At 41.7% G+C, this 16859-nt stretch overlaps 1 protein-coding gene across 1 annotated transcript; it reads right to left on the reverse strand.

Annotated features, from left to right (window-relative positions):
- Positions 1–240: 240 nt before the first annotated feature.
- Rgn (regucalcin) lies at positions 241–13712 on the reverse strand. Its single transcript, XM_052744111.1, has 7 exons — positions 13444–13712; positions 11537–11714; positions 9169–9351; positions 4532–4747; positions 2703–2834; positions 2069–2223; positions 241–884 (listed from the first exon to the last, which is right to left on the reverse strand). The coding sequence occupies exons 2-7, from the start codon at positions 11697–11699 to the stop codon at positions 834–836; spliced, it is 900 nt and encodes a 299-aa protein (XP_052600071.1). The 5' UTR covers positions 11700–11714; positions 13444–13712; the 3' UTR covers positions 241–833.
- Between the last annotated feature and the right edge of the window lie 3147 nt (positions 13713–16859).

Here is a 16859-nt window from a genome sequence, read left to right on the forward strand (position 1 = left end):
GTCAATAAAGGTGACACCTGAGTTCAATTCCTTGAAACCACATGGTAGAAGGAAATAACTGAGTCCCATAAGTTGTTCTCTCGATTTGTGTGCTCACGGACACACACACACACACACACACACACACACACACACAGACACACACACACAGACACACACACACACACACACACACACAGACACACACACACAGACACACACACACACAATGAATAAATAAATGGGAAAAAAGTAAATTCCTTGCAATGTGATATACTTATTTTTATATCCAGTAGGTGGCAGTTAGAACCACAGATTGTGCCATGGTGTTTGAATCATCTTCTGACAGTATTTTAGTTTGTAAAATAACACACAGGAAGAGTCATATAATCATTATAAATCATCACCAAGTTTCTATGCATTAATTTTTTGAAGCTTTGGGGACAGCAAGTATGGGATGCAGAAAAAGAATGGATACAGTCCCATTTCAACCCCAGAGCAATTTGCAATCATCAGGCTGATTCACAGTTGAACGACCTTTTGCATTTCTACAGGATTGTTTTTAATAGAAGGCCTAGAGTGTGCTATCAAAGTCACTTATTCTCTGTGAAAATATCTACCTTAAAAAAAGACTAGGGATGTAGTTCACTGTTAGTATATGTTCTTAATTAATATGCCACACACTGGGTTTATTTCCCAGCACCCAGTCAAAATTATAAATTAAAGCTTAACCCTGCTATAATATCATTGCCTCATTAAAAAAAAACCCTAGATTTAAATTTCATTGATTTAAGTCCCTTAATTCTCCAGTTGTCTTCAAAGCTTTTCTTCTGACAGCAAGGAATAGCTGTTGTTCACCCTGCATAGGAATATGGGGCAATTCCTTTGACCCCAAGACCAGTTATCTGTTGAAAAAAAAAGAGCGAAACTGATGAATTATAAATAGTCTTCAAAGCCATTGTTACAAAGCCAGGCATGATGGCTCATACTTGTAATCCCAGCACTTGGGAGGCTGAGGCAGTAGGACTGCTGTAAGTGTAAGGCCAGCCTGAGCTATATAGTGAGATCTTGTTACTCACAAACAAACACCAAGCAAGTTAAGATTTATAATAATATGTCTAGGGGCTGGAAAGATGGCTCAGGGGTCCTGAGTTCAATTCTCAGCAACCTCATGGTGACTCACAACCATCTATGATGAGATTTGGTGCCCTCTCCGGTATGCAGGCATACACGCAGGCAGAACACTGTATACATAATAAATAAGTAAATCTAAAAAATAATAACATATCTAGCTACCTTTAATAATCCCTGTTTTATTTTCTATCATGAAAAAGAACTAGCTGACTAGGAATTATATGGTTCAAGGAGTCATTCACATATATTCTAGTTCAATGAGTAAGCATGCACAGTGATGTAGAATAATTTAGTTCTATCATTTTCTCACCTGTCAAGAAAGGTGTTTCTATGTTTCTATTTTTTTTTTTATTTCATGTGCATTAGTGTTTTGCCTGCTTGTATATCCGTGTGAGGGTGTCAGATCCCCTGGAACTGGAGTTCCAGACATTAGTGAGCTTCCATGTGGGTGCTGGGAATTCTCTGGAAGAGCAGACAGTGCTCTTAATTACTGAGCCATCTTTCCAGCTCCTCTACGTTATTTTTTTTAAAGAAAGCATTGTGTTATATAGCCCAAGCTAACTTTAAGTTCACCATCTTTATGCTTCAGTTTCCCAAGTGCTGAGATTAGAGGTGTTTCCACATGTGTTTTTAAACCCAGAATGTGTATGATTTTTTTTAAATCAGTGTTTGTTCTGTCACAAAAAATGACTAAACATCTGCACATCTTTTTATGACATCAAAGCAATCTGATGATCTTACAAATACTATTGAAGCATGAAAATACTTTAAAATACTAGAAGTAGGCCAGACACATCATCCTGAACTTTATGTAACTTATAGTCTAGAAAATCAAAGTAATTAAGTCTAGTGTGACTAGTGTAACATCCCAATCACATGTTTGTTTGGGAAGTCTGCAGAAGCATCGATCAATTATTTAACAGAATACCCTCACCACCCCCAGAGACCACATCACCTTGAAAATGCCACCAGCATCAGGCTGCCTCAAAAGGCCTTCAGCATCCATCCCGTCCCTTGCACAGGTCACATACATTTCAGAGTAATCCTTTCCTCCGAAGCAGCATGAAGTTGTTTTATCAACAGGCAACTTTACAGTTTGGAGTCTTTTCCCTAGGTCATCAAATATTTCATTTGAAATTTAGTTCTAGAAATTTGCAACATGCACAATGCTTCTGGATTTTTTATGAATGATAGGGATGGTCTAAGAGACTATGGAGGTCAGAATTCATCCCTTGGAAAGGGTGAATGTAGGTTTCGCTCTGAACACCCACATATCTTGGCCGCCTCAAACTCACCACCCTCTTGTTTTGGCCTCCTGACTTCTAGGTTTATAAGCTACCATATTACCTGGCTCCCATCCATGTATTTAACTTACCTTCTCTGACGATTAACTTTTAGCAGAGAGACTTACTTCCACAGGAAAAGAAGTTCTGACTATAAATTTGGGGTTGTGTATTTTGCCTTTATTTCCAGAATCACCCAGTTTTATAAAGACCACTAAGATAACTCTAACTGGATTGCTAATGGTCTTTAGCATTGAACTGGGTTTTCTGGACTGGGTGGGATTTTCTATTTTGTCTCCAGCCTACCTGTCTCAGGATCGAGGCGAATTACTCTTCCCCCATTGTAACAGGCCACCCAAAGCTTTCCCTCAGCATCAATGCACATTCCATCTGGGATTTGTTCATCTTTCTCCATCTTGTAAACAATTCTGCGGTTGGCTGCAGTTGAAAACCAAAACCAAAACACAACAAAACAATGGGTCATACACCGCTCACAAGTAGACAGTGAACTCTCAAGCTGGTTATAAATTCTGGTCACTTATGCTTGTCTAGGGGCTGGCATTTGAATAAAGGATTTTTACCACACAATTTGGGCTAGATTCACTCCCTTTTGTCTTTATAAAGATATATCTGTTTAAGATTTCTAAGATTTCAGAGAAAAGGAAATGCTTTTTTTTTCTTTTCTTTTCTTTTCTTTTTCACTTCTGGAGATAGAATTCATAGCCTTGTGTATGCTAGACAAGTGCTCTACCACTAAGCCCAATAAAGTTGAATTATTTATTTATTTAGAGACCAGGTCTCATTTTATATCTAAGACTGGCCTAGAATTCATTGTGTAGCCCAATATATCTTCGGAGTCTTAAAATCATCTTCCTGCCTCAGACTTCCGAGTACTAGGATTAGTCTTGAAGGATCAGTCACCATATCATTTCAGAATTCTTAATAAAATATCAATAGGTAGCTGTCTGGGACTGACCTAAACTAAGGCTTTGCAAGCCTCTCTCAGACATTCTTCAGTCTGTGGTTAGATCACTATCTTAGTTACCAAAATTCCTACTTTGATCAAGCCGAAGATCTATACGGCAGTTTAATGGTACCATGTGAATAATGCATGCATAAAACCTGGGCAGACAAGAATTATTTTTCCTTTCTTGCTACAAAATCAAGAAACAATATCTAAAGAGCTTACTTCTTAAAGGGGGCATTCTAAAGTCCACAGGCTGCTTAAAGGAGATCCATAGTATATAAATAATGAATATTGAAAGGTAGAGGAGGGCTGGAATTGCACCTTAGTGCACACACAAAGAAATTAGTTTGATTCCCAGAACCTCAAAAAACAATGCAGAAGAACAGCCAGCTACAAAATTCAGGTCATTCCAGCAATCAGAATGAGGTATAATGGAAAAATGTTAAAACCATGTGTAAGGAAATTGGGTAAGAATAGTCATAAAAAAGAGCACTACATACTTCAAAGAAAAGCATCTGTCCTGGAATATTTTGCCCTTGATTAAATCTACATAAAGCCTTGTGACTTTTTTTCAAGTCATTTTTTATGATTGGTTTTGCTCTTCCTGTCTGGCACTTTTCATCAAACAGTTTCAAGGTCTCCCTTCTAAATTCTTCTAAATGAGTTCTTCCCTAGAAGTTTCCAGTGATGGCTCATTTTACAGAACACTGACAGAGCTGAACCAACCTGGAAGCACTTTTCTGTTATTTTTCCATTTCAAAGGTTGTTCATTTGCCTCTGAATACTTGCCTATGGTTAACTAAAGATCAAATAAGAATCAGGAACCAAAATGTTCAGTTTTCCCTCTTTTATCACATTCTGTTGTATATTGTGTGCCTCTAGGCACTGCCTGATAGGGTAAGATTCATTCTCCAGGGAGGCCTTTCCATTGATGGAAAGAAAAAGTACAGGCCTAGCTGCAGTAGACCAGCTATAGCCTTAGTCCCAAATACCAGAGTTCAGATGTGCTGAGGACCACAGTTTGACTGTCTGTGTCACCATTATTTTGAAGTTTTCTACTTGACAAATAAAGACTTTTTCACATGGGCTTTGGGAAAGATCCCTTACTGCTCATTAACATACAAAATGATATGAGTGATATTGTAAAAAATAATAAAGATGTTCATACCGATCTGTCCTGTTTGCAGGTCATAGTCAAAAGCATCCACAGAGTAGGACAGGCTGTCAATATAGTAGAAAATTTTATGGTCCAGGGACCAATCCAAACCATTAGAGATGTCCACTTGGTCAAAGTATTTCTTCACATTGTGATCAGGAAAGAGGGAGTACAAGGACCCTTGGTGTCGCTCAAGAACTGCTGGGGCTGTTTCCTCAGCCATGGTGCCTTTGGGAAACAAAGAACATTATCTCAGTCCTGCAGATACTCACCCTGCACACAAGTCCATTCCTCCTCACTAGGGATCATTTGCAGTATTTAAGAGAATTTTATACAATCTCAAATTTAAACAATCTTGCTGTGGGATGGTCTGTATGTCAAATGTGTTGCTCTGATTGGTCAATAAATAAAACACTGATTGGCCAGTAGCCAGGCAGGAAGTATAGGTGGGACTAACAGAGAGGAGAATTGAGAGAACAGGAAGGCGGAGGGAGACACTGCCAGCCGTTGCCATGACAAGCAGCATGTGAAGATGCCGGTAAGCCACAAGCCACGTGGCAAGGTATAGATTTATAGAAATGGATTAATTTAAGATGTAAGAACTAGATAGCTAGAAGCCTGAGCCATTAGGCCAAATAGTTTAAATAGTATAAGCGTCTGTGTGTTTATTTTATAAGTGGGCTATTGGACTGCCAGGACTTGGCGGAACCCGGAGAGAAAACTCTCCAGCTACACAATCTCTTTTATATCTTTTAAAGATTGCAACTGCCTATCTTATAATGGAAATAAAAATCCAAAGTAAGGCTGGGTGTGGTAACACACACCTATGATACCAACACTTTAGATCATAGACAGGATGGTGAATTTGAAACAGCTTGGTGACTTTGAGGTCCAGTTGGGCTACATAACAACCCCCCCCTCTCTCTCTCTCACACACACACACACACACACACACACACACACACAAATGCATACACACAATTTAGCAGTTTAGAGATATGGTTTAAAATATGAAGGGATAAACATGAACAAACCTCATTTTCTCCTACTGAGCACAAGTATAAAACCTGAACAAAATGCATGTTATAAGCCAAGTGTGGTGGACCCCTCCCCTGTAATGCTAGCACTCTGGAGGCCAAAGGAGGAAGATTGAGGACAGCCAGAGATATGTAAGAATGTAACCCCTTAAAAGATATTTATGAACTCTTAGGCTCATCCTCAGCCTGTATCACATAGATCAGATTGTAATCAGCATTCCAAAGATTTTGGGAATGGAGCTAATGGGTAGAAGTTCTCTGCCCCAAATTAGCTGAGAGGTTCACATGTGGGACAGATCCTCCTTGTTCCTAATGCAAAGCAGGTTGGAATGACTAGCCTTACTTTAAATGTATATGCTGCTTCCTGAAGTAACTATAACATATTCTAAAGGATTTAAACAATGTTCAGGGTCTCATTTGACAATATGCATAATGTCTAGGATATAACCTAAAATTATTTGGTGCTATAATTTGGTATTGAATGTCTCCAAAAGCCCATATGTTAAAGGCTTGTGAGATGTGGTGGCTCTTTTGGGAGGGAACCTGTTACAAGTCTTCAGGTCATTGGAGGCAAGACCTTTAAAGGGACTGTGGAACACTGGCCAGTCTAGTCATCCTTTGCTAGATGGTTCACGAGATGTGAAATTTGCTCTACTACACAGTCTCAACACAATATGTTGCCCCACCAGAGGCCCAGAGCAATAGAATTATTTGATCATGGACTAGAACCTTTAAAAACATTATCAAAATAACCTTTTTTCTCTTTGTAAGTTAATCACCTCAGTTATCTCATTATTATGATGGAAAGATAACTAATAAAATCAGCAACACAGAGAAGGGTCGAGGACTTAATCAGTGTAGGAAATCAACAGATTATGAAAATTATATGGCACAGATGTTAGAAGGTTTTGGTAAAGACTAATGAAAGTTTTATAAAAATAATCATAAACAGTCATGAAACTCAAACTAGAACATGTTACCAAAGTAGTATAAACTGTGAAGAATAACAACAAAACTGGAGACTGCACTAGACCAACTCAATAGCAGAAGAACATCAACAAGAGCAAAGAGTCAGTGTAGCCTACGTTAGAGCAATAGAAACCAGGTAAAGTGAAGAGCAGAGGGGAAAAAAAACTTTGGAAGACAAAAAGAACAGAGCCTGTAGCTATGGGACAGTAAAAGGGCTAATACCTCATTGGATGCCTGGAGAAAAAGAAAAAGTGCAAGGTCAAAGGTTTTTGAAGATTTCGTGGCTCAAAACTCCCCAGAATGGAGAAAAGCATAAAAGTTTTCAATAAATTTAAGAAGCCAAGCAAATCTAAAACATAACAAACAGAAAGGAACCCATAGCCAGACACACTGTGATCAAATTGCTGAAACTCAGTCAAATAAAGATACTTGAAAACAGTGATAAAAAAATGTCAAATTACATATGTTGGGCAAAGCAGGGAGTTACAGGTTGAAAATGGCCAATTCACCAAGAATACACAGTAATTCCAAATGTTTATGTGTTTGATAGTAGAGATTCAAAATACACAAAGCAAAATTTGTCATAACTGAAAAGAGGTAGAAAAATACTGAATTAGCTGGGCGGCGGTGGCGCACGCCTTTAATCCCAGCACTCTGGGAGGTAGAGTCAGGAGGATCTCTGTGAGTTCGAGGCCAGCCTGGTCTACAGAGCGAGATCCAGGACAGGCACCAAAGCTACACAGAGAAAAAAGAAAAATACTGAATTATACTGGGAACAATCAGTATCATTCTCTCAGTGGTAGCTAGAAGTAGACAAAATGTTGGCAATGCCATAGAAGAACTGAAAGCAGAGAGTTACTGATGCTTACAGAATGCTTCACCCAACAGCAGCAGGATATGCTTCTTCTCAAGTGCTTCATTCACTAAAGTCATTATTCAGTATTCAGGGAGATGGACTTGGGTATCACATGATCTCAGAGGCCAGAACAGACTCTGATTGGAATGAAGAAACCGACAAACTACCATATCATACTTCATTTGAAAGAAGAGGAAAATAGATTGCAAACAAGAGAAGCAAGCTTGAGTAGAAGAGGACAGGGTAGGTCCTCCTTCCCTGGGGATGACAGGTTACTCAGCAGTTTCCTGCTATCTCAAAGTTGGGTTTCCTTCATGAACATTCTTCCACACTAGCTACCTCCCAGGAAGAGAATGAAGAACGTGTGGAAGGGCTATCCTTCCTCTTTCCACCTTCTTCTTAGGTTATGCTATGTAGCCCAGGGTGGCCTTGAACTTGCACTATTCCTGCCTCAGTTTCCTGAGTGCTAGGATAACAGGTGTATGGCATCAAGATCAGTTTCAGGATTCTTTATCTGGCAGAAATTATTGGCAGAGGAACTCTCCATGGGTTCCCATCTTTAATCTTTCAACCTGGTTTCAACCTTACAGCCAATATTTGTGGTTGTAAATAGTCCAACAAGATGAGGACCAATACGTACATAGCCAGTTTCTCAGATCTTACCTGCCTTTCATGGTTTTGACAGTGAGTCACCATAGGAAGGGTATCATAGCCAACAACATGAAAAGGTAGTGTAGGGAGGGAAAAATAGAGATGGTGAGTCAACTCTGGCTAATTTCCAGGGTGGTTGTGATGGGAGGTAAATGAGAAATAGCTGTGATATTTTAAGCTACAGTTAAAATTCTTTTAAAGTTATACATAGTCAGATGTGGTGTTTGATGTGTGTCTATAATCCTAGCATTTGGGACCTGGAGGCAGGAGGATTGCAAGTACGAGACAAGCCTCTGCTGCATAGCAAGTCTGAGGGCATCCTGGGCCCCACAGTAAAATTTTTTCTCAAAGCAACAAAACAAAACAGCAGTTACTATGAAGCAGAGGAATGCAGCAGGACTTCAACATCACCAATGAGGGGCAGAGGGACAGCGTGTACCTCCAGGCTGAATGCCCTGGGAAGGACAGGACATCACCTCCACAGTACTCCAGCCAGGAATGTCTAACATTAAGCTAATCGCAAGGAAACATCAGACATCTACAAAATGAAGAATGTTCTATTATTAAAGAGGGTGGATGGGACCATATTCTTTAAAAATGGCAATGCCATAAAAGAGAAAGAAGGGGGGAGGGTCAAGAAAATGTTTCATATTAAGAGGATGAAAAGACAAGTACAGTATGTGATTCCAGACTGCATCTCTCACTGGAGGGGAAAATTCCATAAAGGACATTATTTGGTCAGTTGACATGACAGGAGTATAGACTTATTGAATCAATGCTGAACCTCTGTAAGTTGCTTACTAAATTGTGTTCATGTAAGAATATGCCACATATGGCACATGTCTTTTATCCCAGAACTCAGAAGGCAGAAGCAGGTGGATTTCTGTGAGTTCAAGGTCAGCCTGGTCTACATAGCAAGTTCCAGACTGGCCAAGGTTGCATAGTAAGACCCTGTCCCAGAAAAAAGCCATTTTCCTTAGAGAACATACAAAACACACACACACACACACACACACACACACACACACACAGAGAGAGAGAGAGAGAGAGAGAGAGAGAGAGAGAGAGAGAGAGAGAGAGAGAGAGAGTCAAATACAACAAATAGGGGCAAAAAAAAAATAAGGAAGAAATCATACCAGCAAAGTATCTCCCAGCAGGATCCACCTTCCCATCATTGAATCGATTGTTTGTCTTATCTTTATCCACCATGGCTAGGACAAATACTGATTGATCTTCCCAGTTCAAAGCACAAAACTTGGTTCCAATGGTGGCAACATAGCCTCCCAACTGTCGAAGTGCCACTGAGCTGACTGGGGCATCTGCAGAGGTAAAGGCAATATCTAGAAGGTAGTAAGTACTCTGGTGGTCCAGCACAGAGGTCGTTGTGTCATGTAACATTTCTTAGGAAGGGATCCAGTGATTTTTAATGGTACCAAGATGTTGTCTGACCATGTAGGTGAGGGTAGCCTCACTCTCAAGATTCTCTTGCCTCTTGCCTCCACATTCTGAATGCTGGTATTATAGGTGTGCACTGCTATATCTAGTTAATGTTATTTTCAAAGGGTCTTTATTTTTAATGTATTTAATTACAAATTGTTTCTCATTTCTCAAATATTTTTGAAAGAATACATGGTAAAAATAATACAACTATATGTTCAATGAAATACAATCTATATGTTTTCATTATATTCCTATGTTTTTATTTTAATACTTTAGCTTTTCTGGTTTTAATATTCTTCCCCGTATTTAAAAAAAATCTTTTTAAGTGGAGAGAGATTACCATGGTGAGTATCACAGGAAATACATTTATCTGAGTTTGTTTAGAAACATGTCCTAAGCACCTCATCAAAGCTAATGCCCTTAGCTCAAAGCCCTGCTCAGAAGTTGACTCAAGCCCTTGGGGGCCCTGGGAATATGCAAGACCCTATAAGGAGGGTCATGCTCTTAACAAGGAATCTAACTAGGGCCTGAAATGCCTCCTGATAGTTTAGCTTTCTAAGCTCCTGCTAACACACAGACCGTTTTGTAATGCTGGGAGGCTTTGCAGATTAGGGGTAGGAATTTTGTGAATGCTGGGAATGAGGGACCAGGGAAGGCAGAGGCAGAAGCATTCTGCTTGGAACTATAAACACGTTGATAGGTAAATTAGAAACTGCTCCTAGTGAAAGCAAGAACCTGTGAGTTCCACATAGACTTAGCTACATAGCAAGTCTTTGCCTTATAAAGAAAATGGCTCAGCAAGCCTGATGATCTGAGTTCAATCCCCAAAATTCATATAGTGGAAAGAAAGACTCCCCAAAATTGTCCTCTGACTTCCACACATGGTGGACTGAGTGAACGAACTCCTGCAAGTTCTTCTCTGACCTCAACATGGCTGCTGTGGAACCAGTACGCCCCCACACATGCAAAATCAATTTTTTTCAAAGAAAGCTGCTTTTAGTCTGGGAACGGAGCTTGTGGTATGCACACGTCCTGGGTTCAATCTCCAGCACCAGGGAAAACAAGCTTTAAACTCGCAGTTGGATTCATGGGAAGAGATAGCAGAAACCAGAAATTCCCGTAATCTTAGGAAAATCCTGCTATCTCTTCCCATGAATCCAATAACAAAAACAGAAACTTGTTTGTCTACTGATAATCACACCCAGGCCATTGCCTTGAGCCATAGAAAGCCCTAGAAACTCCTCTGAAACCACAAAGCTCTCTTGGGAATCCTGTCAGTAATCTCACATTTGTGCAGTAAATAAACAGTCCTGGTTGATGCTTTTGAAGCCTAGGAACTCTTCTTTTTCACAAAGAAGTAAATGATACATCTGTTGTTGTTATTATTATATTGTTGCTTTTTTTTAATGGAAGTCTTGGTCTAACCAGAGTAGATAGCTTTTGCTATGCCACTAATGGAGTCTTCACTGTGGATGCTGTTATCTGAAGTCCATCAGGAAAGAGACACTGTAGTACCTCAGCATCAAAACAAAAATAGGGCACTGGAGGTAGAATTTCATAGTAGAGTACTTGCTGAGCATGCTGGAGGCCCAGGGTTCCATCCCCAGCATCACAAACTAAAACAAAGGAAGTTAGGAATGCTGTGCTCCATGCAAGAGAATGAGAAAAATATTGATGATCCATCATTGAGTTCAAGAGAAAGCACATGGATCACAGACACAGAGATCATGACAACCCAAAAGGTCTCAAAGCATTTTCAGTCAGGCTTTAATAAGAAGGACCCAGGGCAAGGATGCCCCCTTCACCTCCCCCACCTCTCGCTGGGAAAAGATGGCTAACTACAAGGCAAGGAGCTCAGCTTTCATTCTTTTTTTTTTTTTTTTTTTTTTTTTTTTTTTGGTTTTTCGAGACAGGGTTTCTCTGTGTAGCTTTGCGCCTTTCCTGGAACTCACTTGGTAGCCCAGGCTGGCCTCGAACTCACAGAAATCCGCCTGCCTCTGCCTCCCAAGTGCTGGTATTAAAGGCGTGCGCCACCACCGCCCGGCTCTCAGCTTTCATTCTTACCCACAGCCACTCGTTGCACTTGCTTGCTGAGTGAATCCCATCGACAAACTTTCTTTGCAGGGATGTCTACGAACAGCAGAGAGTTGGATGCTTCCTCCCATACTGGAGACTCCCCACACCTGCAGTTCTCACGTAAAACACACTCAATCTTGATGGAAGACATGGTTGCAGGAAAAGCCTATTAAAGTTAACAGAGAATAATGAAAGGCAATTACATGGAGCAAATTCAGCACAAGACCCAGTACAGATGGCAGGGATACACTGTTTTTTGGCATTGTGCAGATACTACAGTTTTCACAAATTGCAGGTTAACGGCAATCCTGCATGAGCAATTCTATCTGTACTAGGTTTTCAACAGTTCAGACAGTACTTAGAATTTTGAACAATACAGTATTTTTTTTTAGTTAAGGTACGCACAGTAGCATTTCTGTACATTGTAAATGTAACTTTTATAAGCACTGGAAAGACAAAAAATCCGTTATTTGTTTTATTATAAAATTAATTTTATCAAAGCAGTCTGGGACCAAATCTGAAATCTCCTTGAGGTATGCCAGTATTGGATCAGAACAGAAAGGTGGGTGGGCGTACTTCCCCTACCCCAAGAGCAAGCAAGGTGTGCAGCATGACAGGTGGTATGCAGGAATAAAAAGAAAAGGCGGATAGGACATGACATGAGACATCTTCAGTCAACTTACCAGTGAGGGCTTTTTTCAAGCTACCTTTAAAACAAAAAGGAAAGGAAATACTCTGCCACCCACACCTTGACAATCATAACTCTCAGCAAGACTGCTAGTCAGTCAGTGCCCTTTATGCTAGCACCCTGACCTTCAAGGGGCGGGCAGCTCCCTCATTGGTGGCCCCTCTGGGTGTCCGTAGGTCACCTGTTTATGCTGTCACTCCTCCCTCATCCATTTGATGCTATTGATCTCCTTGGGGGCCAGCCAGTTTTAGAAATGTGTTTATCAGTGATAATATACTGAATTAAGTTAACAGCCAGAGGCCTGGTGTATTGCTGGGGTAGAAGAGTTTCCTAGCCTGGGGTTAAACCTATGTCCATTTTCAAATTCAGACAATGGCAAGTATGAAGGGCATTTTCTCTGGTATGGGTATATACTTTTAGTGGCAGTGCTGGGGATAGAACCAGGACCTTGAATGCATTCTGCTACAGAGCTACAGAATGGATTCACAGCTCCCTTAGTTGAATCTTGCCTCCTTGAGGCCAGTTTAGCAGGGAGCCTTGAACCACACAGGTAAAGAACATTCTATGCTTGAACTTTAGGCCCAAGTCTGTGACCAGTGAACTGGGAGAAATAAATAAAGAAAAAATTATCAGAAAAATAGAGATCAGTTGAGAATCCTCCCTTGAAAGGGCAGGAAACTTTGCTCTGCAAGTCTGCCCCAGTAGGCCTTAGTGCTGATGGAAATTGTCTGCACCTTCACGCTTCTCCCAGGTGTCTACCTGCTTTGAACTAAGCAGTCCCATGCCTGGGTGGGCAAATGAATACAAGCGGGTGTGTGTGTGTGTCAAGTTTTGGCTTAATGTTTCCTTTAATAAATTGCATGTTTTTGGAAACACAGCTCAGACCTGTCTCAAAGTATTAACTACCAGTGCTGTAGCATTTGCCACGTTCATTTGCTGTTAAAAATTGGCCCAGGCTCCAAACGGCTTTCATGCTATCCAATCTCAGATAAGCCCCAAGATCAGACGTGGGAATTTTGCAATAGCATTTTTAACCCCATGGTCTGTCTGTCCTGCAAGCAATGTGTGTGTGTGGAGGCGGGAGGGGGCAGTGCTGAAATGACCCATTTCTGCCCCTGGTTCTGGCAGCAAATTGGTGGCTTGGGCGGGGTGGGGGAAGGGTGGTGATAAAGGACTGTTGTCAGGGGTCCGCACTGATGTGGAGTACCTGTGTCAACGGGGTTTCTTCGTACAAGCTGGTAGCGCTGCTGCGGCCTCCCGGGGTTGGGGGCAGTGATTGCAATGGCAGAGCTCTGGGAAGCTGAACGCCGGCCGCCGCCGAGCCTGCCTTGCTGCTGGCACTGGTCTCCGCTGGTCACAAGACAGTCTCTGCCCTGGTTTGGGAGAATGGGGTGAGCGAATCTGGCTTCCCGGTCGCCCGGGAATCTAGCTTCCTTGTCTTCTCCACTAATGCTGTCCTGTCCTGGATATTCACAGGGCTAGTGTGAACCTTGAGAAGGGGGCAAAACCTACCCAGGGACACAGAGGCCAAGTAGGTGGATAGCCGCAGGCCTGGGGATTAGCAGAGACCAACAACCCCTGAGGGCTCACCCTTCTGGTTCCTGGTGCTCACACTGTCCCCTCATCTCCCACAGCAACTGGAAGTACCCAGCTGAATCCACTCGAGCAGACGGAAGAAGCGACTGGGGTACAGCAAACGTAAACTTTGGAGTTTGAACAGCTATCTAAAGTTAATCTCTTAGTTCAACAAACAGAAAGCAGTTGTTAAAATGCCCAAGGGATTGGGACAGGGATCTGGTTAAACACAAATAGGTTAAAAAGGAAAGAACAAAGCGGTGAAACAAAGCCCTTCCTCTCCCTAGCTGGGAAGACCTTGGTGGCGGCAGGCCAACACTTGCAAAATACTTTTGGAAGAAGAAAAATGACTTTATTAGATAAGGATTAAAAATCACATGAATAAATGATCCTAAGCAACACTTAGCTTTACAGTCCCCACAGAGATCCATGCATAGCTACACTTTTCTCTAAAAACACCCCTGAGTTTGGGCTGGTGCTAGAACTCAGTAGTATATAGTGCTCACCTGGTATGTCTGGGAGTTTCAAAGGTACTTTTATGTCATTTCTCTTCCTTTCCATTTTGCAGGGTTGGGGTGAAACTCAGGGCCACCCACCTCCAGGTGTTCCACCACTGATCCACACCCCTAGCCTCTAAGAAATTGTTGCTTGACAGTCTCATTGTGCATCACCAACCCCAAATCAAAACTCAGATCCCCCTTTCTTTTCTTTTGAGACTGTCTCAGGTAACCTGGGTTGGCCTTAAACTAGTTATGTAGGTGAGAATAGCCTTAAATCCTCCTGCCTCTGTCCCTCTTTTTCTTTTTCTAAAGAACATTTGTTTTTATGTGTGTGAGTGTTTTGCTTGCATGTATATAAGTGCACTGCATACATTCATGCCTGGTGCCTGTGGAGACCAGAAGAGGGTACTGGGGACAGAACCCAAGTCATCTGCAAAATGAGCAAGTGCTCTTAACTGCTGAGCAATTTCTCCTGCCCTATATTGTTTTCTTTTCTTCTTCTTCTTCTTCTTCTTCTTCTTCTTCTTCTTCTTCTTCTTCTCCTTCTTCTTCTTTTTTTTTGCCTGCATGTATGTCCATATGAGGGTGTTGGATACCCTGGAACTGGAGTTGCAGTTGCGAGCTGCCATATAGGTGTTGGGAATTGAACCCAGGTCTACTGGAAGAGCAGCCAGTGCACTTAACCACTGAGCCATCTCCCCAGGCCCCTAAAATTTTTCTTAAAAAGCAATGGAGGGTGATGGATATGGTGGTGTATGCATAAAATCCTAGCACTCCAGAAGTGGAAGCAGAAGGTCACTGGAAGTTCAAAGACAGCCTGGTTTATGTGAAGAGTTCCAAGCCAGCCATGGATGCATAATGAGATCATTTCCAAAATTCAAAATTAAAATAGGGCTAGGGACATGACTTATTTGGTAAAGTACTTGCTGTACAAGCATGGGGACCCAAGTTTGGATTGCCAGAGCCTACTGAAAAGGCCTGGTGTAGCATGTGTCCTCACATCTGTAACTCTGGAGTAGAGACTGTAGCATCTCTGACCAGCTAGCCTAGCTAAGTTCAGTCCCCAGGATCCATATGGGGGAAGGTAAGAACAGACTCCCACAAACTTTCCTCTGACTTACACACACAGACTATGATATAAGCATGATTCTCCCCTCTCCCATAAATGAATAAATGTAGTTAAAAATAAAACATCTAGTATTTCACTTGAGATTTGTGTACTTTATTGTATGTATATACTCTAAGATAGTCTGTCCTGAATATACTGTCCCATTCTTTGCATTCTGAACTATGCTAAAATCCCCTGACACATTTAAAACATTATCAGCGTGGCATTATAATTTTAATTCACTAAGAAGGAAAGGAAGAAAATGAGCAACCCAAAGCACGCGCGCGCACACACACACACACACACACACACACACACACACACACACACACACACACAAATGAGACATGTTGGACATGATCAGAACAAACTCAGTTCCAAGTTTTCTTTCTTTGGGGACAGTGCTCGGGATGGAACCTAGGCTTTGTCCATATGCAGCACACACAGTAGCCCTGAGCTGCATTCCCAGAACTCAATTCAAAGTTTAAGGACAGGAACTTGGAAAAAGCAGTTTCTGGCTTTCTTCACCCAAGGACATACTTAAACCAATTACTCTACTGTGTTGTCAAACATCTGCAAAGCAAGTAGACTCCCAAACTGTATGTTCAGCTGGAGAAAAACATCTGCCAAACACACTAAGCCATCCAGAGAAATATGAGAACTTTTTTTGGAGGAAGTGAGATGGGATTTCACTCTATAGCCCAGACTGACCTAGAACTCACAATGTAGCCCAGGCTAACCTCAAACTCAATGTGATCCTCCTACCTTAGCATCTCAAATGCTGGATTACAGGCATGCATCACCACACCTGACTTCTATTGTAGTTTCTAAGCAGTCTCCTCTTGTTTCTGTCCTGTCTTCTTCTGCCTCCTGGAATGCATATGGCTCCCTCCCTAGTCTGTATCTCAGCCCTGATCTTTCCCAAAGCTACAGCAGGAGATCAGCCTCTTTGAACAGTTGACAAGCCTATCGAACAGTCCCAAAGCAATCCTCTGCCCAGCAAACTTCCTGCTCTGCCTTCATGAATGGGACCATCCGAACTGGGACTCTCACCGTATTTCTCTTGTTTCCTAATTCAAGTTCACAGAAATCGTCCTTCTGACAATCTGAGATGGACCTCTAGAACCCACATGGTCATGACGGAAGGTGTGAGAACCTGTTCCTGCAAGTTGTCCTCTGACTTCGACAAGTGTGCCCTGGTACACACACACACACACACACACACACACACACACACACACACACACACACACACACACACTAGGAAATTCCCTATATTGTAGCCATAACTGGAACCTGGGTCCTCTAGCCTGGTGTAAGTTTTTACAAAATGGTGCAGATATCTTTGGTGAGGTTGCTCAAGGTAGCAGTCTGGCCCCTGACCAAAGTGCAGCAATCAACATCAACCAGAATTTTTGCCTTCTGCACAGGTACTGAGAA

Source organism: Peromyscus californicus, unplaced genomic scaffold (assembly GCF_007827085.1).
Source record: "Peromyscus californicus insignis strain IS unplaced genomic scaffold, ASM782708v3 Scaffold_10__1_contigs__length_136768540, whole genome shotgun sequence".
In the NCBI taxonomy this organism is placed as follows: Eukaryota; Metazoa; Chordata; class Mammalia; order Rodentia; family Cricetidae; genus Peromyscus; species Peromyscus californicus.

Coding starts and splice junctions, on each gene's coding strand:
- Rgn (XM_052744111.1), bottom strand. CDS start 11,699: ATGTCTTCCATCAAGATTGAGTGTGTTTTACGTGAGAACTGCAGGTGT. Junction 9,352..11,536: donor AGTGCAACGAGTGGCTGTGG/GTAAGAATGAAA, acceptor TTACCTCTGCAG/ATGCCCCAGTCAGCTCAGTG. Junction 2,835..4,531: donor CCTGCAAACAGGACAGATCG/GTATGAACATCT, acceptor TTTCAACTGCAG/CCAACCGCAGAATTGTTTAC.